The sequence below is a fragment of the Suillus plorans genome, assembly GCF_016647745.1.
Source record: "Suillus plorans strain S12 chromosome Unknown HD556scaffold_15, whole genome shotgun sequence".
In the NCBI taxonomy this organism is placed as follows: Eukaryota; Fungi; Basidiomycota; class Agaricomycetes; order Boletales; family Suillaceae; genus Suillus; species Suillus plorans.
The window spans coordinates 498,163-524,744 of record NW_024537399.1 but is presented as its reverse complement, the minus strand read 5'-3'; the positions used below and the strand labels follow the sequence as shown (position 1 = coordinate 524,744).

The 26,582-nt window shown below is 43.4% G+C and overlaps 7 protein-coding genes across 7 annotated transcripts; 2 read left to right on the top strand and 5 right to left on the bottom strand.

Annotated features, from left to right (window-relative positions):
* Positions 1 to 818: 818 nt before the first annotated feature.
* On the top strand, positions 819 to 1,373 carry HD556DRAFT_1440797 (uncharacterized protein; the record flags this gene model as incomplete). The annotated part of the gene is made up of 1 exon (XM_041306177.1): positions 819 to 1,373. One exon carries the CDS (start codon positions 819 to 821, stop codon positions 1,371 to 1,373), a length of 555 nt encoding a protein of 184 aa, XP_041162792.1.
* Positions 1,374 to 13,988: 12,615 nt separating this feature from the next.
* On the bottom strand, positions 13,989 to 14,355 carry HD556DRAFT_1194083 (uncharacterized protein; the record flags this gene model as incomplete). Its single annotated transcript, XM_041296242.1, has 2 exons — positions 13,989 to 14,187; positions 14,237 to 14,355. Coding segments are annotated over 2 exons (318 nt in total), but the record flags the coding sequence as incomplete, so codon positions are not given.
* Positions 14,356 to 14,709: 354 nt separating this feature from the next.
* Positions 14,710 to 15,021, bottom strand: HD556DRAFT_1232891 (uncharacterized protein; the record flags this gene model as incomplete). Its single annotated transcript, XM_041297548.1, has 1 exon — positions 14,710 to 15,021. One exon carries the CDS (start codon positions 15,019 to 15,021, stop codon positions 14,710 to 14,712), a length of 312 nt encoding a protein of 103 aa, XP_041162790.1.
* A 33-nt stretch (positions 15,022 to 15,054) lies between these two features.
* On the bottom strand, positions 15,055 to 15,790 carry HD556DRAFT_1431038 (uncharacterized protein; the record flags this gene model as incomplete). The annotated part of the gene is made up of 5 exons (XM_041304968.1): positions 15,055 to 15,228; positions 15,341 to 15,449; positions 15,502 to 15,627; positions 15,658 to 15,683; positions 15,731 to 15,790. 5 exons carry the CDS (start codon positions 15,788 to 15,790, stop codon positions 15,055 to 15,057), a joined length of 495 nt encoding a protein of 164 aa, XP_041162789.1.
* A 571-nt stretch (positions 15,791 to 16,361) lies between these two features.
* Positions 16,362 to 16,571, bottom strand: HD556DRAFT_1220926 (uncharacterized protein; the record flags this gene model as incomplete). The annotated part of the gene is made up of 1 exon (XM_041296803.1): positions 16,362 to 16,571. A coding segment is annotated over one exon (210 nt), but the record flags the coding sequence as incomplete, so codon positions are not given.
* Positions 16,572 to 17,274: 703 nt separating this feature from the next.
* On the bottom strand, positions 17,275 to 17,511 carry HD556DRAFT_1233059 (uncharacterized protein; the record flags this gene model as incomplete). Its single annotated transcript, XM_041297559.1, has 1 exon — positions 17,275 to 17,511. A coding segment is annotated over one exon (237 nt), but the record flags the coding sequence as incomplete, so codon positions are not given.
* A 2,941-nt stretch (positions 17,512 to 20,452) lies between these two features.
* On the top strand, positions 20,453 to 25,780 carry HD556DRAFT_1306422 (uncharacterized protein; the record flags this gene model as incomplete). Its single annotated transcript, XM_041299914.1, has 20 exons — positions 20,453 to 20,547; positions 20,657 to 20,774; positions 20,998 to 21,066; positions 21,119 to 21,187; positions 21,241 to 21,309; positions 21,372 to 21,403; positions 21,477 to 21,639; positions 21,696 to 21,893; positions 21,993 to 22,355; positions 22,409 to 22,542; positions 22,591 to 23,006; positions 23,335 to 23,519; positions 23,564 to 23,952; positions 24,014 to 24,142; positions 24,196 to 24,314; positions 24,353 to 24,430; positions 24,452 to 24,517; positions 24,567 to 25,057; positions 25,112 to 25,307; positions 25,374 to 25,780. The coding sequence occupies 20 exons, from the start codon at positions 20,453 to 20,455 to the stop codon at positions 25,778 to 25,780; spliced, it is 3,786 nt and encodes a 1,261-aa protein (XP_041162786.1).
* Positions 25,781 to 26,582: the final 802 nt, after the last annotated feature.

Here is a 26,582-nt window from a genome sequence, read left to right as displayed (position 1 = left end):
TAGTACGGAACACACAAATAGAAAAAGAGTTAAACCGCAAAACAAAGCCTCGATATTTGGGTCCATTTTCAGTAGTTCGGAGATCTAAAGGAGGTTCCTACATTTTGAAAGAACTTGACGGCACTATTTCAAGAAGAGGGATAGCTGCTTTCAGACTACTCCCATACATAACCCGAAATTCAATTGAATTTGCTCGTCTCCGAAAAACTTTTGACACATCGGACTCCTCAACAGACAATTTATCATCAAATAGTTCAGAAAATAGTAATACAGATTTAGACTAGGTTACACACTATATTTCATGCCTCCGTTCCACTACCATCAACTTCTTGATATTTTCTCAAATCGCGATACTTTAGATTTTCTATTACATCAGTTACTTGTCACTTTATTTCTTCACATTGGCACTGACTATAGAAATGCCTATTTTCACTTAAATAATATTATATTCTTGTGGAACATTGGGTTAAAGGAACACATTCATCAAGATTGCTTCATGTGCTATCAAATTTATCATTGGATTTTGCATATTGAAGAGCGAGTTAGAACATTGCCGGACGCGGTTTAAGAATACGTAACCTGCCTAAAACGCCACTCCACAAGGGACAAATCCTTATTGCCACTTTAATATCCGTACATCGGAATACATTGTCCTTAGACACCGTCAGGGAAATTTCCTTACTGAGCACAGACCCTACTACCGATCGATAGACATTGAAATTTAATCACACTTTTACCCACTTCATAAGACTCTGAAAAGTTGCGAGTCTCTAACAACCATCATTACATTAACCCATACCACTCATTTTTGATACAACATGAATTGCTCTTATGACGAATTTGACGTGCACAATGTCGCACCTCTAGACATTCATGCCTACATTACCACTACCCCTTATCCTGGCACTCAGCTCTTCCAACATCATTGGATAGCCAGTCATGTCCACGTTTATTTTTGGGAGCGCATTCGCCTTCATGACATTGTTCATTTAGATGACATGTCAGTATTCGCTCAAAGCTATCGCGGAAAATTTATCGGAATTAGCCGATTAAGAGAAGGGTGGGCAGATATTAAGATTCACAGGCAAGGTCCCGGAAAAGCGGTCCCATACATCTTGACTATTCCCACCGATTTCATCCAACTATCCATGTTTTGGCGTCTTAAGCTGAAGTACCTGGAGCGCTTAAGGCCAAACCACTTCCATGTTTCAAACCTGTGCAGTCAAAGAGAAACAGATTTTGACTCTGGTGATCACTTGACAATTTCATCTTTAGCAGGTTTTGAACCCATGCAGACAGATTTGGATTCTGCCGTATCAACTGCTTGGCTAAGACCAGTTAGATGCACCCCAAATGTGCCCATTCAGAAGTGAATACTCAAGGTACATTTATCTGCATTTTGTCAGTTCTAATATTAATTTTCAACATCCCTCTTAAGTCCAATCATATGTGATCCTTCCATTGTCGGTTGTCACTCACTCATGACCCAGTTGTAAAGAATGAGTTTATTGAAAGTTCATCTCACTGGTCTTAGCCAAGCAGTCGATACAACAGAATATAAATCTGTCTGTGTGGGTTCAAAACCTGCTAAAGATTGAATTGTCAAGTGATCACCAGAGTCAAAATCTGTTTCTCTTGGAATGTGCAGGTTTGAAACCTGCTCGCAATGAATTTTATTTTCTATAAAAACACACCTTGACAATAACATTTTTATTTTTATTGTATGAATAATGAAATCACACCTTCACATTTCCACACGAATGTATAGCAAGCAAACACTGATGATCTAAAGCTTGATTGACATCGCTGTTGGTTTCATGCATCCTTTTTTGCTAGGTGAATGTGAGAATTTTTGACACAGAGTTCGATATATGACCAAAATCTCGATGCAAACTTGGAAGGATCAGCATAAGAACAATTTAATTCTTTCTCAAGGTCTTGATTCTGTTGAAGAAGAAGAAGAGCAGATTACACATCAAACTTGCAAGTTTCATCCTAATGACCTGGGGAATGAGGAAAAATACAAATATATCAAGGCTGAGATTGTGCCTTGAGGATTCACTTTTAAATGAGTTCATTGGAAGTGCATTCAACTAGTCTTAGCCGAGCAGTTAATACAACAGAATCTAAATCTGTCTGTGTGGGTTCAAAACCTGCTAAAGATTAAATTGTCAAGTGATCGCCAGTGTCATATCCCGCATTCCGGACCAACATCCGACAATGTTCCCACGCCTCATCCGGACCTCCGGACCTCCTGTCCATGTCTCCAGACCCAATCCTCTATCTGTCCGGATCCCTGTACTTCTGCATCTGATATCCGGACGCCAGATCTGATATCCACATCTCCGGATCTCCGGATCCGACCTATCTGTCATGTCCGAACCCAAACCTTAAATCAGCGCCCATCCCCTTATGGTAATCACCTGTCTCCGGACTTCCTAACATCGAGATCCAACCCACGTCTATCTTCCTTGCCTTTTCCCTTTGTATGTTCCTTCTCAAGTTAGTGTCATATCCTGCATTCCGGACCCGGACCTATCATGCATTCATCTCTGGACATCTGGATCCGACCTGCGTCTATCTTCCATGCCTTATCCCTTTGTATGTTCCTTCTTGAGTTAGACTTCCTCATTTTCCGTACCTCGTTTCATTTCCGGCTATATTTTCCTATGTCTTCATCTCCGTCTTCATTTACTATTTTCCGATAGACTAGTGTTTGACTTTTCTACATCCTCCATCCACAGCCTCGCATAGCTTCGGACTGCACTGACTGACTCTCCATTAAGTCCTCTGTAGTATATAAACTCTGTAGAATCTTTGTACTTCCTCAGTCTGAATATTACACATATTAGTCCTCGCACTAGCCTTCACCCTAAGTCCTCATAACAGTTCTAGTCCTCCGACTTGGTCATTATCCATCTCAGGCCTAGGGAGGAATTCCCTAGGCCAGAGCTCCGCTCCTCCGCTCCTCCGCTCATCCACTCATCTGATCCTCCATTCCTCCGAGTTTCCGGAAGTTCCTCCAGAACTTTCCCACGGTCCTCCGGACCTATTCTGCTTCGGACTTTGTCCTTGCAGCCTTTCCTCTGTTTCCTTCTACTCAGGACAAGTCCTGAGTAGCCATTACACATATCCCCGTCAGGACGAAACTCCATCGTAATTTCCGGAAGTTCCTCCGGAAGTTTCTTGCACTCATCCGGAAGTTTCTCACACTCGTCCGGAAAGTCCTTCCGAAGTTTTCCACGCTTCTCCGGAAGTCCTTCGGACTTCACTGGACTTTCTCCGGACTTCATTCTGAAGTTAAGGGCACATACTCGGGTAAGGGGCGCAGCGCACGAGCTGAAGCCAAGCCCCTTGGAATCAGTCCTACCCTTTGTGCACGGTCTTAACAGCCAGAGTCAAAATCTGTTTCTCTTGGACTGTGCAGGTTTGAAACCTGCCAATAATAAAATTCATTTTTTTCCTATGAAAACACACCTTGAAATTTGCTCATGGTCGCTTTGCTTGCAAGCTGATCAAAGTTGTGTTTAGCCATGTGACTGTCATAACAGAGTCATGCTCGTCCTTTGTCCATCCATTCCATGTCCATTCGGTTCGTTGGTGCATATTTCTATTGTATTTCTGTGAATTCTGACAGTATTGCTGGCACTATGCGCACACATTCCATAATGCTATGTCATGGACCCTTATATTACATATTATCACGCACTCGCTTCGCTTCTCAGTTTGCTTTAGCGCTTGACATTACTTACATAGTTCATGTATGTTTTTCTCTCTTGACAAATTAACCACCATCATCTTGCTGTGACGCTCAGAACCGCGCTGGGCAGGAATGAGCCTATTTTTATATATGCATCAAGGAGTATAGAGCACTATCAGTTTCCCTATCCTTGTTCATCATTTGTCCAACAATTAACTCCTGTGCAAACCTGAACCCGCACTTTCCTGCGCACTAGACAGTATAAGTTGACTATACTACTACATCACTTCCCTCGTACTGTATACCTCTCCCTATAGGTTTACCTTCAAAGTAGTCCCTTGTGGTATGCACTTTTTAGCCCCTATTAGGTCCCCCTTCAACTCATCTAGAGTCGCTGTGCTCCAACCACCTGCATGCGCGCCTCACATCTGCTTAGCGCACACCAATGCATAGTAGCACTTCCGCTTAACCGCGCTCTGTACATCATAGTGCACCTAACCAGGCTTGACTAAGCATCTGGTTCAGTCACTCGCAATGTTTTCCCTCAGCTGAACAGATGAATTGAAAACAGACCACAATACAACACTTTCAAAAAGCGAGAGAAGAGCAGGTCTCAAATACAGTGCACCTCAACCTTATACATAAGCGAATAGTGGCCAGATGGCTCTTTTGAATCTTTGCCTTGAATCTCAGCCTTGACAGATGTGTATTCTTCCTCATTCCCCAGGTCATTAGGATCAAACTTGAAAGTTTGATGTGTAATCTGCTCTTCTTCTTCAACAAAGTCAGGACCTTTGGAGAGAATTAAATTGCTCTTGTACTCATCATTCCGAGTTTGCATCAAGACTTTGGTCATATATTGAACTTTGCGTCAAGGATAAAAGAATCAACAGTGACCATGCTATTGAAAGAACTGACAAAATGCAGATGAACGTGCCTTGAGGATTCACTTCTGAATGAGTTCATTGGAAGTGCATCTCACCGGTCTTAGCCAAGCAGTCGATACGACAGAATCTAAATCTGTCTGCGTGGGTTCAAAACCTACCAAAGAGTGATCACCAGAGTCAACATCAGTTTCTCTTGGAATGTGCGGGTTTAAAACCTGCCAATGATAACATTTTTATTCCATGAAATCGCACCTTGACATCGACCCATGTGTACTTTCCTGAGAGCTTCATATCACTGGTCTTAGCCAAGTAGATGTTGCAACAGAGTCAAAATCTGTTTCTTTCAAACCATGCAGGTTCAAAACCTGCTTGCAAAATATTTTGCAGTGTATAGATTCTCAGAGTCCCAAGTCCCAAGTCCCAAGTGCAAGCAAATAGGGACAGTTAGACATTTTGGAGTATTCATCAAAGTGATGTCATTCGTGTCAGTTTTATCTTTTTCAATGCAACCCAGGTGCGACTGCTTTGTACTAGTTTTGCAGCAGAATGTAGCGAGAATGCTTCTTCTGTTGCATCTATACATTGTTGTCTGTAGCTGGGAGTATCCTTCAGCATGACATAAAAATAAAATGATGAAAATATTATACCAGCAGTGTTGGATTGGACAACAGATGGACGTGTAATGTAGGGCGCGCACAGAAATGCAGTGCTTGGTATGGGACAGGATGTGATTTCATAAAATCAAAAATGTTATCATTGGCAGGTTTCAAACCTGCGCAGTCCAAGAGAAACAGATTTTGACTCTGATGATCACTTGCAATTTCATCTTTGACAGGTTTTGAACCTGTCACAGACAGATTTGGATTCTGTCATATTAACTGCTTGGCTAAGACCAGTTAGATGCACTCCCATTGAATCCATTCAGAAGTGAATCCTCAAGGTACATTTTGTCAGTTCTAACATTAATTTCTAACATCACCCTTGAGCTCAACCATATGTGATCCTTCCATTGTCAGTTGTCACTCATGACCCGGTTGCTAATCCCAAGACATCATGAACATCATTGGCCCACCGTGGTGATCTGCCATCAGCACTTTTTTTGAGCAATTGCTGGATAAACAGGTCTTGAAGTAGAGGCCCAGGAGAAGTCTGATGTCTTTTGCGATAAGAGTAGAATAAAAGAATCAATCGCAGCGACCATATTATTGAAAGAACTGACAAAATGCAGATAAATATGCCTTGATGATTCACTTGTGAATGGGTCCATTGGAGGTGCATCTAACTGTTCTTAGCCAAGCAGTTAATATGACAGAATCTAAATCTGTCTGCGTGGGTTCAAAACCCGCCAAAGATGAAATTGATCAAGTGATCCCCAGAGTTAAAATCTGTTTCTCTTGGAATGTGCAGGTTTGAAACCTGCCAGTTGCAACATTTGTTTTCTATAAAAATGCACCTTGAAATTTGCTCATGGTTGGTTTGCTTGCAAGCTGATCAAAGTTGGCTTTAGCCAAGTGGTTGTCGCAACAGAATCAAAATCTGTTTCTATTGGAATGCGACAGGTTTAAAACCTGTCAAATGTCACATTTTTTCTATGAGAACATGCCTTGAATGTTGGCTCATAGACGGTATCTCAGACATTGATCTTCATTGGTCTTGGTCAAGTTGTCGCCAGAGTTAAAATCTGTGTCTCATCACTGACTGTCTGCCCTCTGGGGGCTTCGACTCAGTCATGGTCATGGTAGACCATGGCCTTATGAAGCAAAGAATGATTACTCATTATAACAAGATTTTACATCAGAAGGAGTAGTCAAACTCTTTTTTAAGAATGTCTTCAAACATTTTAGATTCCACAATAAGGTCTTACACTCACACTCTGAGTTCTGAGGTGATCACTTTCTAAGTATCCACACAGGATCTACTCTTTACACCACAATCCGAGATAGAGACTGCCTGTAGAACTACCTCTTAAAATATAAGTGCAGAGAGGTCTGTTAAGATTGAGGATGAGAGAATGGAAAGTCATCCAAGGTGCTTTTGAAGTTCTGAAGATGTGTCAGTATGTCTAAGTATAAGACTTGTGAGAGTACTAAAGTATGACTATGCAAAGTCTATCGAAAGATGTCATATCTCATATATTCACACTTCTCTTCCGGACTTCGGACCCTTAGATCCGGTCCGGTCCGATGCATAGATCCGCGTCCGGTCCGATATCCGATAAGCTTCTTAATTCATTTCCTGTTCATATAACGTTAAACACAGCCTATTTGGTATTTCCTCTTCCCGGTGTCTCGGTTATACTTATTACCGGTATGATTACTGATCCATTATCCTATGCTTCATTTCCGACTCGCGTTTGATAAGCTTTGCATATGCTTCGTACATAGCCTCGGACCTTTGCTTATTGATCCTTTCGTTATCCTCTTAGTATATAAACCCGTGTATATTTCCTGTAGTACCTCAGTTCGAATATCATCTTAGTTTGTCCTCTTTCTGTCCTCCGGACTTGAGTCTAAACAACTCTTGTCAATCTCTGAGACTTCGGATCGATTCCGATAGTCTACGTCTCCGCCTCTATCTTCGGATAGTCTATACTCTGTTTGTTTCTAGTCCGGATCCGTCCGGATTAGTCTTATACGCATTCCCGATATCCGGAAGTCATCCGGATATAACTACGAGACTCGTCCGGACCTTCGGACGCGTTATCGTTAAGTCTTTGAAATAAGGGACAGTACTGGGGAAAGGGGCACAGCGTACAAGCTGAGGCCGAAGTCCTTCAGATCCGATCCTACGAGAGTACGACCTTAACAAAAGAACTCAAAGATATTGAGATGGGAAATGGCAGTGGTCAAGCCAAACAATCATTCCAAATGAACAAGAAGGATCGATTGCACAAAGTATAACTATCCGAAAGCGACTCTACTAACTATGACTCATAGCAAGGGAAGTGAAGTGAAATGCGAGTAACTAGCGAATCAGATTATATCCTACAGCATGAAGGTCTGGAAACTGCATAGGCAAGAACAGTAGCGAGATAAGCTATCCGAAATGTAATAAGACTCAAGGCGAGCTGCTACAAAGATATGCATGCAATAGCGCATGAGGCATGCAGCTATACATATCAATCAAGCTTTCAATGGGCCGATGATGTATGTGCCCCTAAGCAATAATCAATAGAAGATAAACAAAGTGAAGATGCACTAGCAAAGTCGAACGGACATGGATGGGACATGGTATAGAGGATCAGAAGTGTAAACAGGCCTCAGAAGGAGATGTACAACCTTTGGATGACTCAGATGAGTGCACGGAACTCTTGGAAGGTAAGAGGAGTGCCGAGGAGTATAATGTGAGACACCTATGAGATTGGCAGGATACGTGCCCGACGCCGATCTGAGTGCTACAGCAGTCAGCAGGCAGTTCATCTCAAAATTCTCTCAAGAACTCACTTAGCTCCTTGGATATAAGATCAACACATCTACCACATACCACCTCCAGACCGATGATCAGACAGAACACCTCAACCAAGAATCAGAAACCTATTTTTGCATCTATTGCAGAACCAATCCTATGGAATGGTCTGAGCACCTCCCCCTTGCTGAATTTGTTCACAACCACCAAAAACACAAAGTCTGTAACTCCTCCCTTTTCCTCCTCATGATGGAAGATGAACCACGTGGCATCCCCCATGTCCTCCCTTCTTTGGATACTCTTGCAGCAAAAAAACAACTTAGCAATCTCCAAAAGATCTGTAAGAACTGTCCCGAGTACACATGCTGTGTATGCCACATCTTTGCGCCCCGCAGCTTGCCTTAGCCAGACACCTTGATCTCTCAGTCAAGAGTAGAACCCTGCTTGTCACTCTAGCTTCCTGCTAGTAGACCTGTCCATTTGGACATTGACAACTCGACCAATCCCAGTTGTGAAAATATACAATTTTGTCAAGGCTGAGATTCTTTATTGAGCTTATTCAAGTGGTTGCCAGAGTCAAAATATATTTTTCTCAAACTAAGCAGGTATGTAATCTATATAATGATGTTTATTGAAAGAACTGACAAAATGCAGAAAAATGTGCTTTGAGGATTCACTTTTGAATGAGTTCATTGGAAGTGCATTCAACTAGTCTTGGCCAAGCAGTTAATACAACAGAATCTAAATCTGTCCGTGTGGGTTCAAAACCCGCTAAAGATTAAATTGTCAAGTGATCACCAGAGTCAAAATCTGTTTCTCTTGGACTGTGCAGGTTTGAAACCTGTCAATGACATATCTTATTTTCTATAAAAATACTCCTTGACATGTCATTGCCACAAATAGATTCAAAATCTGATTCTCCTGGATTGAGCAGGTATGAAATCTAATTTTTTTATTCTATGAAATTACACCTTGCTTTTCACAAGCACTTTGGCTCTGCCTTGTGGAAGCACTACCGCTGTATGATTCAGCATTATGAGCCATAACTATTAGCTATTAGAATATCACTGTACTAGACATCCTGGCTGTCCTGAACAGACAGGTCGCTGAATTTCTGCTAATTTTTCAAATGCCAATATCATTATGCAGGCATCCTCAATGCATCCTGCAGACAATTGAGTCAAATGGTTTGCAAAATTTATTGATGATGTAGATGTGAATATGTTCTGATGGCACAGACCCTTCAGTCATTTCTACTGTAGAACCCTGTCATAGGACATGTACATTTGCCTGCAAAACCTGGACTACTGGATGCCGGCCGGTCCATGTAACACCAGGCTCAGCCGATGCTGTAGGACCCTAGCAGGCCGATGCCTCACATAAAAAAATATCAGAGGTGTAGGAAGGGGCCGGCCTGCATGCTCCTGCCTGTCATATCCCGCGTTCTGGGTCTGGACCTATCACACTCATCATTTCCAGATTTCCGGATCCGGCCGACTTCTATGTATCGTCCAGATCCGACCCGCGTCTAACTTCCGTGCCTTATCCCTTTGGTATTTCCCTTATCAGTTAGTACGCTTTATTTTCTGTCCCTTATTCATTTCCGTCTTCATTTTACTAAGTTCCGATAGACTAGTGATAGTCGTCCCATATGTTTTCTCCATAGCTTTACATAGCCTCGCACTGCACTTACTGTTCTCCGTTATGTCCTCAGTAGTATATAAACCCTGTACAGTCTCTGTAGTTTCCTCAGTTCGAATATCATCTTAGACTCTGCTCATTCTCTCCTCCGTCTGACTTGAGTTTCTCTCTCGTCGACCTCCACTTGTCTTAGGATCGATTCCTATAGACTTGTCACCTCCGCCTCTACCTCTGGTAGTCCTCCGCTGTTTCCTTCTAGTTCGGACATCGTCTGGATTAGTCTTATCTCTTGTTCCCGAACGTCCGCCGGAATTCCCACACATCGGACATCGGACTCCGGACATCGCCTGACGCCCTCCGGACATCGTCCGGTAACCTTCAGACATTGTTCGACAGCCTTCGGAAGTTATGGGCACGTACTCGGGTAAGGGGCACAGCACACGAGCTGAAGCCAAGCCCTTCGGATTCGACCTTTGAGCACGTTCTTAACACTGCCTTATGATTCATTTGACCTGCCTGCCTCTGCAGTATGTGAAAGGGGGCCGGCCGGCCAGGTTGAATTTTAGCAGAATGGGCCAGCCCTGATGTGCAGTGTGTAAGAGGAGGCCGGCCGACATATGTCTGCCAAATGGTGCATTTGGCCTACCTGCCTCTGCAATATGTGAAATGGGGCTGGCCAGCCAGGTTGAATTTTAGCAGAATGGGCCAGCTCTGATGTGCAGTGTGTAGGAGGGGGCTGGCCAACATATGTCTGCCAAATGGTGCATTAGGCCTGCCTACCTCTGTGTTATATGGAAGGGGGCAGGCCAGTTGCAGATTGAATTTCACCTTTGTGAGCCACATGGGTCAACCTGTATATACAGTATGAAGAAGGGGGCTAGCTAGCATACTGCTACCATGATGGCCTGCCTGCCTCTGAGGTATGTAGAAAGTGCACTCAACCTCACTTCAAAGCTGCAGTTGATGTAGCATTTGAGTAAGCTGTCCAGAAAAATTTGCAGCTTTCTGGTGCCATTTTGGTTTATCCGAGTTTGTGGCTGGCCACTTTATACAGACTGCACTACAGTCTGCAACAGCAGGCTGGCCCATATGAAATGTGGCACCATGTGACCAGCTGTCCACCTCATATATAGTCACAGCCAGAATGGCTGGCCCAGCATATCAGACTGCAATATAAGCAACAAAACTATTGCAATGTTGGGATAATCAAACTGTGGTTGATGTGGTATTCAAGTAAGCAGTCCAGAAAGATTCAAAGTGAGGAACATTAAGGCTTAAAAGTAGCCACAATCATGTACAAAACAAGTTTGGTGCATGTCACTGTCCAGCAAGCTGGAGTATAGGTGAAAGTCAGGTCGGCCGGCCCAGTGTTACATACTGCACAGCTCGTCTGGCCAGCTCGGGTATAGAACACAGCCAGGCCGGCTGACCCAGTATTACAGGGTGCAACAACAGGCTGGCCCAGCCAGACTTTGCCAATCTTATCAGACTTGGCTAGGGTATTTGTTAAGAACGTGCTCAAGGGTCGGATCCGAAGGGCTTGGCTTCAGCTCGTGCGCTGCGCCCCTTACCTGAGTACGTGCCCCTAACTTCCGAAGGCTGTCGAATGATGTCCGAAGGTTACCGGACGATGTCCGGAGGGCATCGGGTGATGTCCGGAGTCCGATGTCTGATGCGCGGGAATTCCGGCGGACGTTCGGGAACAAGAGATAAGACTAATCCAGACGATGTCCGAACTAGAAAGGAAACAGTGGAGGACTACCAGAGGTAGAGGTGGAGGTGACAAGTCTATAGGAATCGATCCTAAGACGAGCGGAGGTCGACGAGAGAGAAACTCAAGTCAGACGGAGGAGAGAATGAGCAGAGTCTAAGATGATATTCGAACTGAGGAAACTACAGAGACTGTACAGGGTTTATATACTACTGAGGACATAACGGAGAACAGTAAGTGCAGTGCGAGGCTATGTAAAGCTATGGAGAAAACATATGGGACGACTATCACTAGTCTATCGGAACTTAGTAAAATGAAGACGGAAATGAATAAGGGACAGAAAATAAAGCGTACTAACTGATAAGGGAAATACCAAAGGGATAAGGCACGGAAGTTAGACGCGGGTCGGATCTGGACGATACATAGAAGTCAGCCGGATCCGGAAATCTGGAAATGATGAGTGTGATAGGTCCAGACCCAGAACGCGGGATATGACAGTATTGGTGAAAGCCAGGTGGGCCGGCCCAGTATTACACACTGCACAGCTCGTCCGGCCAGCTGGGGTATAGCACACAACCAGGCCAGCCAGCCTAGTATTACAGGATGCAACAACAGGCTGGCCCATGCAGGAATCTCACAACCAGTCTCCTCTAGTAGAGTAAGTCTGATTATCTACTGTTTGAGCCTCACTCATTTCAGATGCTCACCTTCTATATCTATAAGTGAAAGAAAGTGCATCGTTTCTGTTGCGAGCACAATCATTTTCATGGCAATGATGTGCTCGCAACAGAAATGATGCACTTTCTTTCACTTATAAATATAGAAGGTGAGCATCTGAAATGAGCATTATGAAAATGATGTGCTCACTACAGAAACCATTTATTTTCTTTCACTCATAGACATAGAAGGTGTTGCACTCTGTAATACTGGGTCGGCCGCCCTGGCTGTGTCCTATTCCCACGCCAGCCGGACAGATTGTGCAAAATGTAATACTGAGCTGGCCAGCCTGGTTTTCACCTATACCTCAGCTTGTTGGACAATGACATGCACCAAACTTGTTTTGTGCATGGTCATGGCTACTTTTAAGCTGGACTGCTTACATGAATGCTGCATCAACCACAGCTTCATCATGCCAGCAAGTCTGGCTGGGCCAGCCTGTTGTTACACCTTGTAATACTGGGCTGACCAGCCTAGCTGTGTGTGGTATACCCCAGCTGGCTGGACAAGCTGTGCAGTATGTAATACTGGTCCGGCCGGTCTGGTTGCCACCTACACCCCAGCTTGCTGGACTGTGTTATGCACCAGACTTGTTTTGTGCATGGTCATGGCTACTTTTAAGCTGGACTGCTTACATGAATGCTACATCAACCACAGCTTGATCATGCCAACATTGCAATATCTTTGTTGCTCATATTGCAGCCTGATGTGCTAAGCCAGCCATTCCCCAGTCGGCTGGACAGGCTGTGCAGTTTGTATGAGGAGGACAGCTGGTCATATAGTGTCATATTCTATATGGGTCAGCCTGCTGTTGTAGCCTGTACCTTTGAGCCGGCCAGCTTAGCTGGCACTTATACCCCAGCCGGCCAGACGGGCTGTGCAGTATGTATACAGTGGCCAGCCATCCATCTCACATTGGCCAGCCTGCTGTTGCAACCTGTAATATAGGGCTGTCTGCACACCATCATGGGCTGATCTACTATTACAATATTTGGGAGAGGACACCTAACCTCATCTGGTATGTTTAGAAGTCAAGTAATTATATTATGAAGCCATCTTTAATATCAACTTGTCATGCTCCATTTTCCTTGAAAACTCTTTATGCCCTCAGCTGCAAACTCAGCCCACATGGAAGCCTGCTTTTCAGCATATGCCCTATGCCCATTCTTGATGCTTTCATCTGCCCTTGCTCTCCACTCCAACTCCTGCTTCTGAAACCACCATACTGTCCAACACATTTCATGCTGTACCAACTTCAGCTCTTCGCTCCAATGGTTATATCGTGCTTTTGCTTTCAACCAATTCACTCGATAAACTAGGAATGGGGAACATAAGCTCAGTACCTTAATAAAAATCAGATAAGATTAAAACTCACATTCATTCATCCACTCGCTCTTCTGGCTGTCCTCTGCACTGTTGATTCTCCAAAACTAAGCCAGCCTATCAGAACCCTGACCATGCCTATTTTCCTCAGTGACTTCTTTGCTTACTGTAAGGTCCTCAGCCTTTAGGGCTTGATAAGATAATATTGTATCAGAGTTAGCCACCAATTGTTGCATTGCTGCCCTTGAATGTCAATATTCTCGAGCATGTTTGTTGATGGCCAAGGTGATTTTTCAAAGTTCCTTTGTTGATCTAGTACCCTGATGATGGATTGATTTGTTGGAGTGTAATTTCTCTCGAAACACCACAGATCTGTCACCAAGGGCTCGACGAAGCTTTTCTAGGCAGTCATTTGCTTAACCCTTTCGAAGCTCCAGTTCTTCTTAACATAATGGCATGACAACATCATTCATGATCAGATCAGATGTCCCCCATGATAGCATCCAAAGTTCAGCAACCTCTGCAGGTGAGTCAGCATCATCTCCGACGTCCAAAATACTGTCTTCCCCCAGCTCTTCAATTCCTGGAAATTAGATCCATCAGCCTCCTCCAGGCACAGTTCAGGGTCATCCTGGTGCAATCCCTCTCCCTCTTCCAATTCCATCCCATTTGTCATAACCAATGCAGTCTCGTGGAACTTATTAATGCGAGACAAGAGCTTCTGCCTTTTTTCTTCCATCAGAGTTCTCTGAGAAGCAGTTGGATCCTCTGGCAGTTGTCTTATAGAAGAATGTAGGCCATCTCTAATAACCCAATTTGAGTCAATCACACCTCAAATATTGAACACCTTACTGAGTATTTTCTATGTTGATACCCTCGATCAACCATGCAACAGCCCCAGTCCTACCATTGGTGGACACTTCGTTTTCAGTCAACCTTAGCCTTATTTTAGCCATAGTTGGAGCTTTTGATGATTCATAATCAGGTCCAATCAAAGTTGAATTTTACTGAACCTACCTTTATCCATTGTAAGCTGATAGATGTCAAGAAGCTCACCACAGTGACGAGCTGCTAGTTCAGCTTCCTTCTTCCATTTCTGGATATTGGCCCGATCAAGAGACTTCATCAATTCTTCGTATAGACCCTGAGTGTCTTTAATGCCCTGTATGGCTTGAGGATACTTTTTAAGTAATAATTTGACTTTTGAAGTGTTCCATTAGTCAAAGTTGACATCTCAGAAATAAAGGGGACTTGCCAATTCTGACAAGCTTCTTCCAATTAGAATCCCTCATATGGTCGTCCAAGACTTCCTGTCTGTGAGAGAGTCATGGACCTTGCAGTTGGGGAAATCTTGTTAAACGGGCCCAGAGGGTCTCCAAGATTTCCCCATCAATATGACCAGCTCCTGTAATAAAATTGAGGCTGAATCTGGGAAAGCACAGTAGCTTATGAGCGCTTAGATGAAACTTGCCGATCACTGGCAATATTTTGATTGATTGAGGAAGAGAGAGGTGATAGCTTTGATTCACCCGTTCATGGAAGTGGATACTCCACTGGCATGCAACATCATAGATTATGAGTGCACTGCCAATATCTTCTGATGGATATTTCAATGTGTTGCAGATGGAATAGTCCATGTTCATTTGCCTGACTACATAGTCAGCCCAACATCATAGTACAACAATGCAACCAACATACCTCTCTCCCTTTTGGAAGTCAACTACTGCATGGGGAACAAAACATCCATGCCTAGCACATGCAGTTGCCCCAACTCCTGTAGCTCTTAGGTTGCTTCTCTGGACATTGGCTGCATTCACAGCACGGTGATTGCTGCAAGATGATTTCTGAAATTATATTAGACATCATTTCTAATGAAACATGTCACGAAATATGACAACTCGCCTCTTTCTCTTCCACAGATTCTATTATGTGAGTTTCATAAGGTCCTTCTGTTACCATGTATCCCTTTCTGTCTGCTAGTGAAACATCATCTTCTGGAGTCTTCATCTTCATATGCTGAGCTGTAAAATTTCCATCGACAACATATCTTTGCATGACCAACCAACTGCCGACCACAAAAATTAGCTCAGTGGGCAGTTGTTGATGAACCAACTTACCTGTCATAGGTATCCTTCCAAGAAGAAGGTAAGTTGATGCCAGGCTGGGGACATGCTGGACAATAAAGAGCTAAATCCCCTGGACCAGGAGATCTGTCCGACTCATGTGCAAAGCCGAACCTTATTCTATTGACCAAATCCCTTCATATACGAGACACCTGCATAAGTTCACGGTAGTGATCCTTTTTATCATGTAAGCATGGGGTACAATGATGAAGAAATTGCTCACAGGTATTGTATGAGGGAAAGCATTGTTGGTAAAACGACATAGCTTTTGATAGAAACTCATAGCTGAGGTCTTGCACTCCAAAGCATCTATGAGGAAGTTATCTAGCACATCGAAGGTAAAAGCAGATTGAGGCTGAGTGATGCTGGCAGGAAATAACTTTGCTTTTAGCAGATGTAGATGTCTGTCCTTCTCAGCTCCAGGACACTGACACCAGGATACACGGTGTGAGTAAACTCCAGTGGAGTGCACAATAACCAGGTTAGACAATCCCAACTGCGTTTCATAAATAGTATCCCCCTCCCTGTGTGCAAACACATCTTCCATGGCTCCAAGATCTGACCAAGGTGATGGTGAAGGTACAACTATTCAGAGAGTGAGTCTGAACAATGTTGGGTCTTGCAGAACCTAGCTGCTGTTTGACCCTAAAGGGTTTCTGGACCAGGCTCAAGGCTCAGAGGAGAGGAAATATCATGAAAAACTGCTGAAGACTACTCTGACTCCTACTGGTAACTGGTGAAAAGATAACTTCCTTATATAAGCTACAAAAGTGCCAACATAAGGTAAGGTAAAAACAGTCTCTACAAGCCCAGCCAGAAATGAATCCCTACAACAGGTTTGACTGCTGTAATGCATTGGGGCAAGGATTTCCCCCATGGCCAAGATGCATTATATACCTGTGGTCCCGTAGGGTAGTAGACTGGTAGAACTTGCCATTCCAAAGCTGAAGGTTGTGGAAGGGGTTGTGCTGGTGGGCTCTGACAGCACATGAGGAACACCAACTGTGCTCTCCTGAGCAGGACAGACAACGAATAAAGCCCTCCTCTCCTCCGCAATCCTCACATTTCCCATTGTTGATTAGCTGTTCCAACTCCAACAACACTGAAAGATATTCATTGCGCCAAGGCAAGTATTCCTTGAGGAAATCATTTTGGGTCTGTAATGTTGGCTAGTTTTCAAGAATAATTATTTCCACAGAACTCACTTTTGTCTTTCGTTGGATACCATTTAAGCCTCCTGTCCCAAAATCATCATATATCTCTCTGTCATAAGTGACCAGTGAATGATCTTCAATATTCTGGTGGTGTTTTTGTTTCACCGGTGAGGTCGGCTCCACCTCACTGTCATAGTCTTCATAGACAGTATCGGCTTCTTTCCATGAAACATTTCCCCTCCGAGTTTTAGATAAGATGTATGTATATTTATAAGCACCTCTTTTTCTCTTTGTTGGCTGGGCATCATCAGAAGATATTGCTACTCTGGCCCTATTCTTCCGTCTTGGTGTGATTTTTGAGGTCATTGAAATTATGGGTTTGTTCAAAGGTAACAGAGGTCAGAGCACCACATGAATTTTGGCACAGCTACACAATGATTCCACCAAAAAAATAATTTTGGGAATTTCCCAATACTATCTATCTCCTACTCCTTATCCTCTTCCGACTCTTTCCCCCTACTAACTCTAAAAAGAAACTCTGCATGGGAAATGATGGCCTTGGCACCCCAACTCTGTCATGCACAGCATTCTTCATGAAATGGGCAATTACAACTCATTCTCCATTAAGCCAGGGACCAACAGAATGTTCTAGCACCCACCCTGCAATATAGACCATTGCTCCAGGGGAATAATCTAGTTCTGCATGGATGTCTGCCAAGGCCAAAGTGGCATGATGATTTCTTCCTAGAATGACCAGGAGATCAAAAAGGGATGGGGATCCACCAGCATCTCTGTGGCTAAAGGTAACACGGTTAGCAATAATTTCAAGCCCTAAAAAGATCGAGGGCCAAGAGTCCACCGGAGCAGGGTTCTTTTTTTATCCATGACGGACTTCTTTGATGGCCTGAGAAAATGCAGAGTTGCCAGCTTGAAAAAGATCCGGAGCCACAACTCCGGTAATGGCATTCCATAGAACTTCTGATGTTGTCAAGGCAGCTAACCATTGTTGGACCTTCTCTGATTTGTAAGACTCTGAGGTCACCAATGGATCCACTCGTCGCTAAGAATAGAGTTAAGCCTAGACCCAATATATATGACAAGTGAAAATACAATACCTCCCATCTTTGCATGAAATATGCAGAAGCTACTGTGATTCTACCAGCCCCAAATTCCCCTCCTTCAGCTGGAACCATATATCTATCATCTCTCCAACTTTTGTTGACATTTTTAGGATCAACAGTTTTAAGAAGGGATTCTCTCAAGCCACCAGTGATGTGATTGAGATGCTCCTAATTAATTAATCAGCCCTGAGGGAAAATCCCCAACCAGAAACATACTATGCGAGAAGCTGTCAAAATATCAGGGAGATGAACTACCAAAATTTTTCCGTGCTTGTCCACAATGGTTGCTGGAACTGAAATTTTGCCGAGCACAGCCTCAGGGAAGAACTTCTTCAGTCTCTCCGGTTCAGCAGTTGCTGACCCATCCCTGTTGGGTTGTGACAAATTGACCTTGTCAGCATATCGGTCTACATCCCAATTGACATTGACTGTAATTCTCCATTAAATTTCATGTGCAACCCTAAATATTAACCTACTCACTAGGGTTGACCATGGCATGTGCAATGGTCAGGGCGGCCCGGTCAATTTCATATTCAGAAATTGAGGTATAATCAAAGTTCAAGGTATCACCAGGTGATGCCAAGCATTGCTGTAGCTGTACTGCTATTCTCATCCTTGATTCCCTCAGTCATTAATAGCTGGCTGCAATTAATACAGAACCATAGTTACCTAGCTTTATGCAGCAATTCTGTTTGAACTTGGTCATCTTTTAGGACCCCTAGTTCAGATGAATTGCCCATTATCTCTCTGGTCCTCCTGTCAAGACTTGCCAAAACCTCAGTTGTCTGGCTTTTGACTTGGTCCATGGAGTGAAAAAAAGTGAACCAAAGTTCTCGCGCTCCGGACTCATGTTGACTGAAATTCATTGTGATGTAATTAGAACACATGATGTAATGGCCAAATACACCCTAATTAAATTTTAAATTGGACCACATATAGCTAGTCTCCTCTAGTAGAGTAAGTGTGAGGCTCGAACAATAGATAATCAAACTTGCTCTACTAGAGGAGACAGTAGACAATTAAACTTACTGTAATTGTGGTGTTGTCAGCGAGGCTGACTAGATTAACTAGGCTAGCTCTACTTCACTGAGAACACCATGGGGGCAGCCACCCTGTGCCATGAAAATGATGTGCTTACTACAGACACCATTCACTTTCATTCAGTTATAGACATAGAAGGTGAAATACATAGGCTCGACCAGCCTATTGTTTTCTATATCTAATAGTGAAAGAAAGTGAATCATTTCTGTTGCGAGTACATCATTTTCATGGCAATGATGTACTGGCAACAGAAACGATTCACTTTCTTTCACTTATAGATATAGAAGGTGAAATACATAGGCTCGACCGGCCTGTTTTTTTCTATATCTTGAGCACATCATTTTCATGATGCTCATTTCAGATGCTCACCTTCTATATCTATAAGCAAGAGAAAGTGGATCGTTTCTGTTGCTTGTATATCATTGCCATGAAAATGATGTACTTGCAACAGAAACAATTCACTTTCTCTTGCTTATAGATATAGAAGGTGAACTACATAGGCTCGACCAGCCTGTTGTTTTCTATATCTATAAGTGAAAGAAAGTGAATTGTTTCTGTTGCAAGTACATGGCAATGATGTACTCGCAACAGAAACAATTCACTTTCTTTCGCTATTAGATACAGAAGGTGAGCATCTGAAATGAGTGAGGCTCAAACAATATATAATCAAACTTACTCTACTGGAGAAGACTGGTTGTTAGACCGTGGTGTTCTCAGTGAGGCTGACTTGATCAGCTAGGCTGGCTCAACCTCACTGATGACACCATGGGCGCAGCTGCCCTGCCCCTTCACGAAAATGATGTGCTCGCAACAAACAGATTGTATTCTTTCATTAGACACTAACTAACTAACCCTAACTGTACAAAAACAATTCATTTTCTTTCATTTTCTTTCATTCATGGACATAGAAAGTGGGCAAATAAGTGAGGCTCAAAAGGTAGACAATCAAACTTACTTTAATTGAGGTGCAGTCAGTGAGGCTAAATTTTCAACACTGGGGAAGCTGTATATCATAGCAGGCGCATGTCACCTTGCATCACTCTCACGATCATGTGACTTAATTTTTGGGCAAAAAGTTATGAGTCACATGTCCAGAATATGCCCATACAAGGGTGATACATTTAGTCTATGTCCTACACCAAGCAAAGTACCAGTCCATGTCGAAAAAACTAAGATAGAAAAAACTAAGGTAAATGATGCAAGACAGGGATGGAGGGGCCCTCTCCATCCTAGCCTTGCACCCTACAGTAAATGAAGCAAAGTAAAAAAGTAAACTAATAATGAGCCAACCGTAGTGATAGTTAGTATGATGTTGAATATTAAAGTGACACTTACCAAATTAAACATGTTAAAAAAAATGGCAGGCGCATCAAGTGCAGACCACCAAAACCATGGAAAAAATCAGTATCATCTTGAATATTGAAATCACACTTACCTAAACAAAACCGCTACCAGACAATGTGTGAGAGAAAGCTAGAAAAAACACTGTTAGTACAGAGCAGACTTGAAAACAAAACAAAAAACAAGCCGGAAAATTCAATGGATCTGATAAAGCTAGAGAGCAGGTTAGTAGATTAGATTTTAACAGGAGAGACAGATATATGAAGGCGCCAGTCCCTGGGGACATGGATGGCCAAAAAATATCCTTCAAAGCCCAAAGTTAGAGGCGCCAGTCCCTGGGGACATGGATGGCCAAGAATATATCTAAAAAAAACTAAAGAAAAGTGAGCTGCTGGCAGAATGAGAAGACTCACCTTTAAGGTGCGCTATCAAAAAAGTTTGATAGCGCGCCAGTTATTAACAACAACTGCAAATAAATATGAAAAAAATTAGTATTGTCAAGCAGATGTACAAAGAACTTACTTGTTATTATGGCCTTGATGACTGCAGCGCTGCCTTTGACTACTTGCAGCTGCAGTCTGCAAGTAGCCAAAGGTCAGATGCAAAGAAGGTATGGTAGAGTAAAGGAGGATGGGTAGCGTTGCAATACATGGTTGAAGTACCATTTGTTGATTTGTTCTTGTTTGCCGGAATATCACGTGCACATTTGTGGTTGGTTTTTGCGTACAATTGTCTTTTGTGGACGTGTCTCTATTGTCAACGCGTCTCCTTGATCACTTGTAAGTTTCATTTCTTTTGTTTGTGACTATGTGACATACTGACTACTATTTCAGGCCAACTTTTGCTCAACGCGCGTGTTTTGTGGACGCGTCTCTATTGTCAATGTATCTCATTCGTCACTTGTGAGTTTTTCTTTTGTTTGTGACTTATGTAACATACTAACTACTATTTCAGGCCAACTTTTGCTCAACGCGCGTGTTTTGTGGACGTGTCTCTATTGTCAACGCGTCTCCTTCATCACTTGTGAGTTTTTCCTTGTTTTTGTGACTCTGTGACATACTAACTATTTGTTTCAGGCCAATCTTTCATCAACACACGTGTTTTGTGGACGCGTGTTTATTGTGAACGCGTCTCTTTTGCTACTGGTGAGTTTTTGTTGTTTTTGTTGTTTTTGTGTGGCGCTGTGGCGTACTGACTACAATTTTAGTTCTATCTTTCGTCAACACGCATTTTGTGGACGTGCGTCTCTTTCGTTACTAGTGAGTTTTTGTTGTTGTTGTGTGGCGCTGTGGCATACTGACTACAATTTCAGGTTCTCTATCATGGCGCGCACCAAAAACACTGCAAAGAATTGCACTGGTGGCTCAGCGCCATGCATACACCTCAAGATACTCAAGACCGCCGCCAAGAGCCTTTCTAGAGAGCCGGATGGGGGCCAAAGTTTGGAGATGTCCAAACCGGTTCATCACAATGAGGTAAGTCTTTTGTTTCTTGCTGTATGTGTGCTAATGTACCGTCTTCTCCCCAACAGTTCTGTATCCTCTGCCGGGATGGCTCTGCATCATTTAAAGAGAATACACTCTTTATGTGCAACCACTGCCCCAGAGTGATGTGCCGCCTGTGCATGCGACTCCCTCCGGGCACCGAAGACACGATCCTCAATGAGGACGTGTCGTTTAGGTGCATATGTTGTCACATCGCCATGGAACAGCAGGGCGCACCCTACTATGTAAGTGTTTTGTTTTCATTATTTGTTCATTCACAGCTAATACTATGACAGGGCTTCTATCATGCTAATGGTGTCCCGGTCCTCGAGTCTTTCCTATAGGTCCACGCTTCCCTCGAGCTCTCATCGTGTGCTGAACTTTCAGTGGCACCGGTGATATTCATACACCTCATCCTTGTCGACTTCGACACTATGGCCAGCCCTTTCTCCTTGGCTCATTCATTCCTTCAGCCCTACTTCACCAGTGGCGGCATCGAATATCGTGAAATCACCTTCAACATTGTCTCTGATGCATCCAGTTACCGCAAAACCGTTCATCAAATCATCAAGGACCTCAAAAACTCGTTTGCATGGGAATGTGTGGTGGTTGGTATATCCACTCACACTGACAATGATTCAGGCAACCCTTTTGCCGGGTACAGTTTGGATGGCGAGAAGCACTATGCTGGCGCTTCAACTGAAGAGGTAAGTTTTTTGTTAAATTTTTCTGCAGCTGATTACTAACTACAGACTTGAAGTTCTTGGACGGTATCCTTAGTCCATGGCAATCTCTCCTGGACCATGCTGACGAAACCTACCTGTGGCTCTTGTGCTGTGGCGCAATTGTCAACAACAGCGACTCATTTGTAGGATTGCAACACGCAGTAGTTCAGTAAGTTCATTTAAATTGCATTTCTTATTGTATCTGACATTCCAACAGTCACAAGCTCTCTGCCACAGTCGCATTCAACGCCGCACATTTTCAACCATCTTTTGCATCCCATTTGCTCCTGGCATTCACTGAACAAGTTCTTGTGGAACATTGCCCCATTGGCCTTGCATTTGGTGACATGCTGGCGCAAGCTTACAAACTCGGTCGCCACACTGATGTCTTTTTACTGATACCACTTGTGGGTAGTCTGAAGGTCTCCAAGTTTGTATGGGCTGATGTGAAGTTCCGGCCTTGGGGCGGCTTCCTGCCAATCCAATGCCCAAGCTGTGGGTGGACTGATTGTTGGAGATCAGTCTTTGTGAGGGCTTGCAAGGATAAGGTCTATGTCTTTGAGTGCAAGAATGACACCTGCACCCAGTCTTTCAGCTTCAGCCCTCCTGAAGGGGCCACCATGTTGACACCAGGTAGGAAGCAAGGGTGTTCATGGATGCATGTACCTTTGAAGCCATTGTTGACTTGATTATGTACATTTCTTACTTTGGTTACTCAAATTTTGTCACTTCATATATGTCTTAGCTTTAGACAATAATGTTTGGTTGTTTGTGAATGAAACTTTGGTAGATGCACTTTGTGGATTTTAAATATAGTGAAAATTGTAAACATAAATGTCACATGACTGTGTTTGTCACATGACCGTGTTTGTAATGTTGAGTTTTTCAACAATGAAGTCTTGTCCAACAGTACATCTGCAAACTTGTACTGGCCTGCATCCCTGTGATTCTTATTTGTCAGATATAATGGCCAGCTGGACTCTTGTTTTTAGCAATGTGTTGAATGAATACAAAGATTCCTTTGTAGCAGCTAAAGGAAATTCTGTCATCCGGGCTCGCATCCTCAAGACAATCAAAGATGCTATAGGCAGCAGTGAAGCAGCCAAAGACCCTTGTGTCATGCTTCCTGAGAAAAATTTGGCCAAGGTGAGCTTTTATAATTGTGTTCTATACTAATCTAATTAATACAGGCTGTTCGTGCCTATTATTTGGACTTCCTGGAAGATGATGAGGATCGCAAAGCAGAGGAAGAGATTATTGAGGGAGGAACTAAGGACACATCTGCTCCAGATGCTGTTACTGTAGAGATGGTGAGACAGAGGGAAGATGATAAGCCTGAGGATGCTGGGAAGTACAAGACAGAATTCTCTGGTTTTGATGTCGTCCAAAAATTATTTAAGGATGAATTTGCAGAATATGACAAGCAGCACAGAGATACCTCCAACCCAAAGTCTATGGGTCAGAGGACAAGATTGGCCCGCATGTGGCACCAGGCCATGTCCCCTGAGGTGAAGAAGGAGCTCGAGCGAGTTGCAGGAAAATGGAACCAGGAAGGACCTCCTGCAGATACCAAGGACAGGTATTTTTTTCCTAACATTCTATTGGCATACATGCTACACAACTCAACAATATATCAACAGATACCGTACCCATAACCAGAAAAAAATGATGGAGGACTTTATGGACATGGTCCGGAGAACCATGGGATTGCATGTCGTCATCCTTACAGCCTATGACCGAGGTGAGGGAAAGGCTCCTGGAACTACTGTGTAAGTGTTTTTGATGCTTCATATTGTTAATAATGACTAACTTGTTTCTAAAGCTGGGAGACTTCGCCACAAAAGGCCAAAAAACCTTTTACTCAGGCAACCAAAGATAATCGGAAATGGGCAGAACATGCTCAAGATCGTCTTGCCAACTGGCTTCTCGAAGGAGAATATGGTAAATGTCTCTTTTAATTTTTAAATTTAATATGGTAGCTAAAAGTCTGTCAGCCGATGGAGAGGATGACGATGAAAATAATCTCTCAGATCTGACTGTTGAGGTCGATGATGATGGTTATCCTTGCCTACCCACAGGCTTTGGATCTCTCAAGCTCAAACACAGGCAACAGCTTGTTCAGAGTGTCTTTCAAAAGGCCTATGGTGAGTTGATTTGTCTTATGTGATTGTATCATTTACTCACTTGCCCCAGCTGTTATTACCAATAATCCCAGGGCTCTGGTGCCCTGGGGTGAGATGTCGACCAATCCCAATCACTACCTTGATTCAGGATGCATTCCTGAGAATGTCGTCATCAGGGATCCTTCCCACCTGCAAAAGGACACAATCACTGTGATATACTCCCACTGGAAAGACTGTGCTAGTCATGACATGCTGATTGTACATTTTGTTGGATATAGGCAAGCTGATTTCTATGATGCTCGCACTAAGAAGGGAGCTGCAAAGGGCAAGTCAAGGAAGAAGCCTGCCTATGTTGAAGTCTCTTCAGATGAGGAAGGACTCTTGAATAAGGTCGCCAATGGTAAAAGCTCTTCAGATGAAGATGACATCGAGGTGGAGACTCCGACCATTCCTGATTCCAGCCCCAAATACCATCTTGCTAGGGACATGGTCCCTTACCTCAAGTCTCTCTCTACTGTCCCTTCATATCATCATCTTCTTACTGTGGTTCAAAAGCTTCCGGTATGTCAGATCTCTTAACCTTGTGATTTTACATTGATTTTGTCTTTTTTAAAGCAAAGAACGGATTCAAAGTCGAGGAAACAGAAACTTCCTGTCTGGGCTCCTTGGACATGGTCTCAGGCATATCTGCCTCAAGACATCCATGAGAATATGAAAACCGCCTCAGTCGCCCTGGAGAATTTGAGTAACTACCAGTTCAATTCTCGTGGATGGGGCATGGTTGTGAGCCTGGGACTTGGACTCCTACTTCGTGAGTGTTGTCGTGCTCAGGAGTATGAAGCCAACGAAGCTGGAGATGATGTATCTGATTACTTAGGTAACTCTATCTTGGGCATCCAGATGGGCGACCAGATTGAGGAAAAGGTTGTAGGGATAGGGGCAGAAGTTGAAGCCATGCTGAAAGATGAGAACCTGGGGTTGTCTATTGTGAGGAAAGACATTGAGAAGAGGCGTTCAGAGGAGAAAAAGAAGTTGAAGGAGAAAAGGAGAGTCGAGGAGAAGAAGAGGGCCGAGGAGGAGAAGAGGGTTGAGGAAGAAGAAAGATTGGCTAAGGAAGCAAGCAAGGTGGACAAGAGGGTGAGGAAATCCAATGCTAAAGGGAAGGATAAGCGGTTTGCTGCAGATGTGGAGGAACCATCCAAGAAAAAGGTGAAAGCTTCCCCTCCTGATTTACCTCGTCGTTCTGCCAGAGACAAAGCACCTCCAAAGAAGTACAATGTCTGAAATATTTGATATATCATTCAATACATCTTGTATCACAATGGCTTAGAGTTGATTAAATGTTTTGTATATCTGTGCTTGAGACTTAAAGAAATATTCAAGATGGCACTGGCCATACATGTTTGAATATAGGTCATTACTCATGCAGCCGGCCCATTTGCACAGACTGCATAACCAGGCTGGCCCTCATTGGTTTGGGTCACTATAGGTGCGGCCAGCCCCCTTTTCATATTGTAGAAGCAGGCCGGCCCACAGGAGTATTGGTTATAACCTATGCAGCTGGCCCTTTTGCACAGAATGAAATACCGGGCCGGCCGGTATTGACCTTTGGGGCAGCTGTTCCCCTTCACATATGCCAGGGGCAGACTGCCAGAATGTTGGGTTCTTCACAATTCACTGTACACTATCAATGGCTATAACTTGATATAGATTATACATGACCTGGCCTTCATAGTGTACAGTGAATTTTGAATAGCCCAAGATTGATGCCCTAGCCACTGTATATATTTTACAATATTCACAGATTCACCATCACAGTGATATGTAGGGTGAGGATGGCTCATCACCTCTATATGCATGTGTTACAGTTTTGTGGGTCACAACTGTACTACTAGTGTATTGCACAGATTTTGTAGGTTTTATATTATTTTTTTCATTAGCCTTTATCATCAGTATTCAAGTTGGATCAAAGGTAATAACCTCACCCCAATCCTTTGATCCAACTTGAATACTGATAATGTTTGGATAGTTTAGTTACTGATCCAAAATTGTTTACACTGCACTGTATTTTAGATATTACCATTTT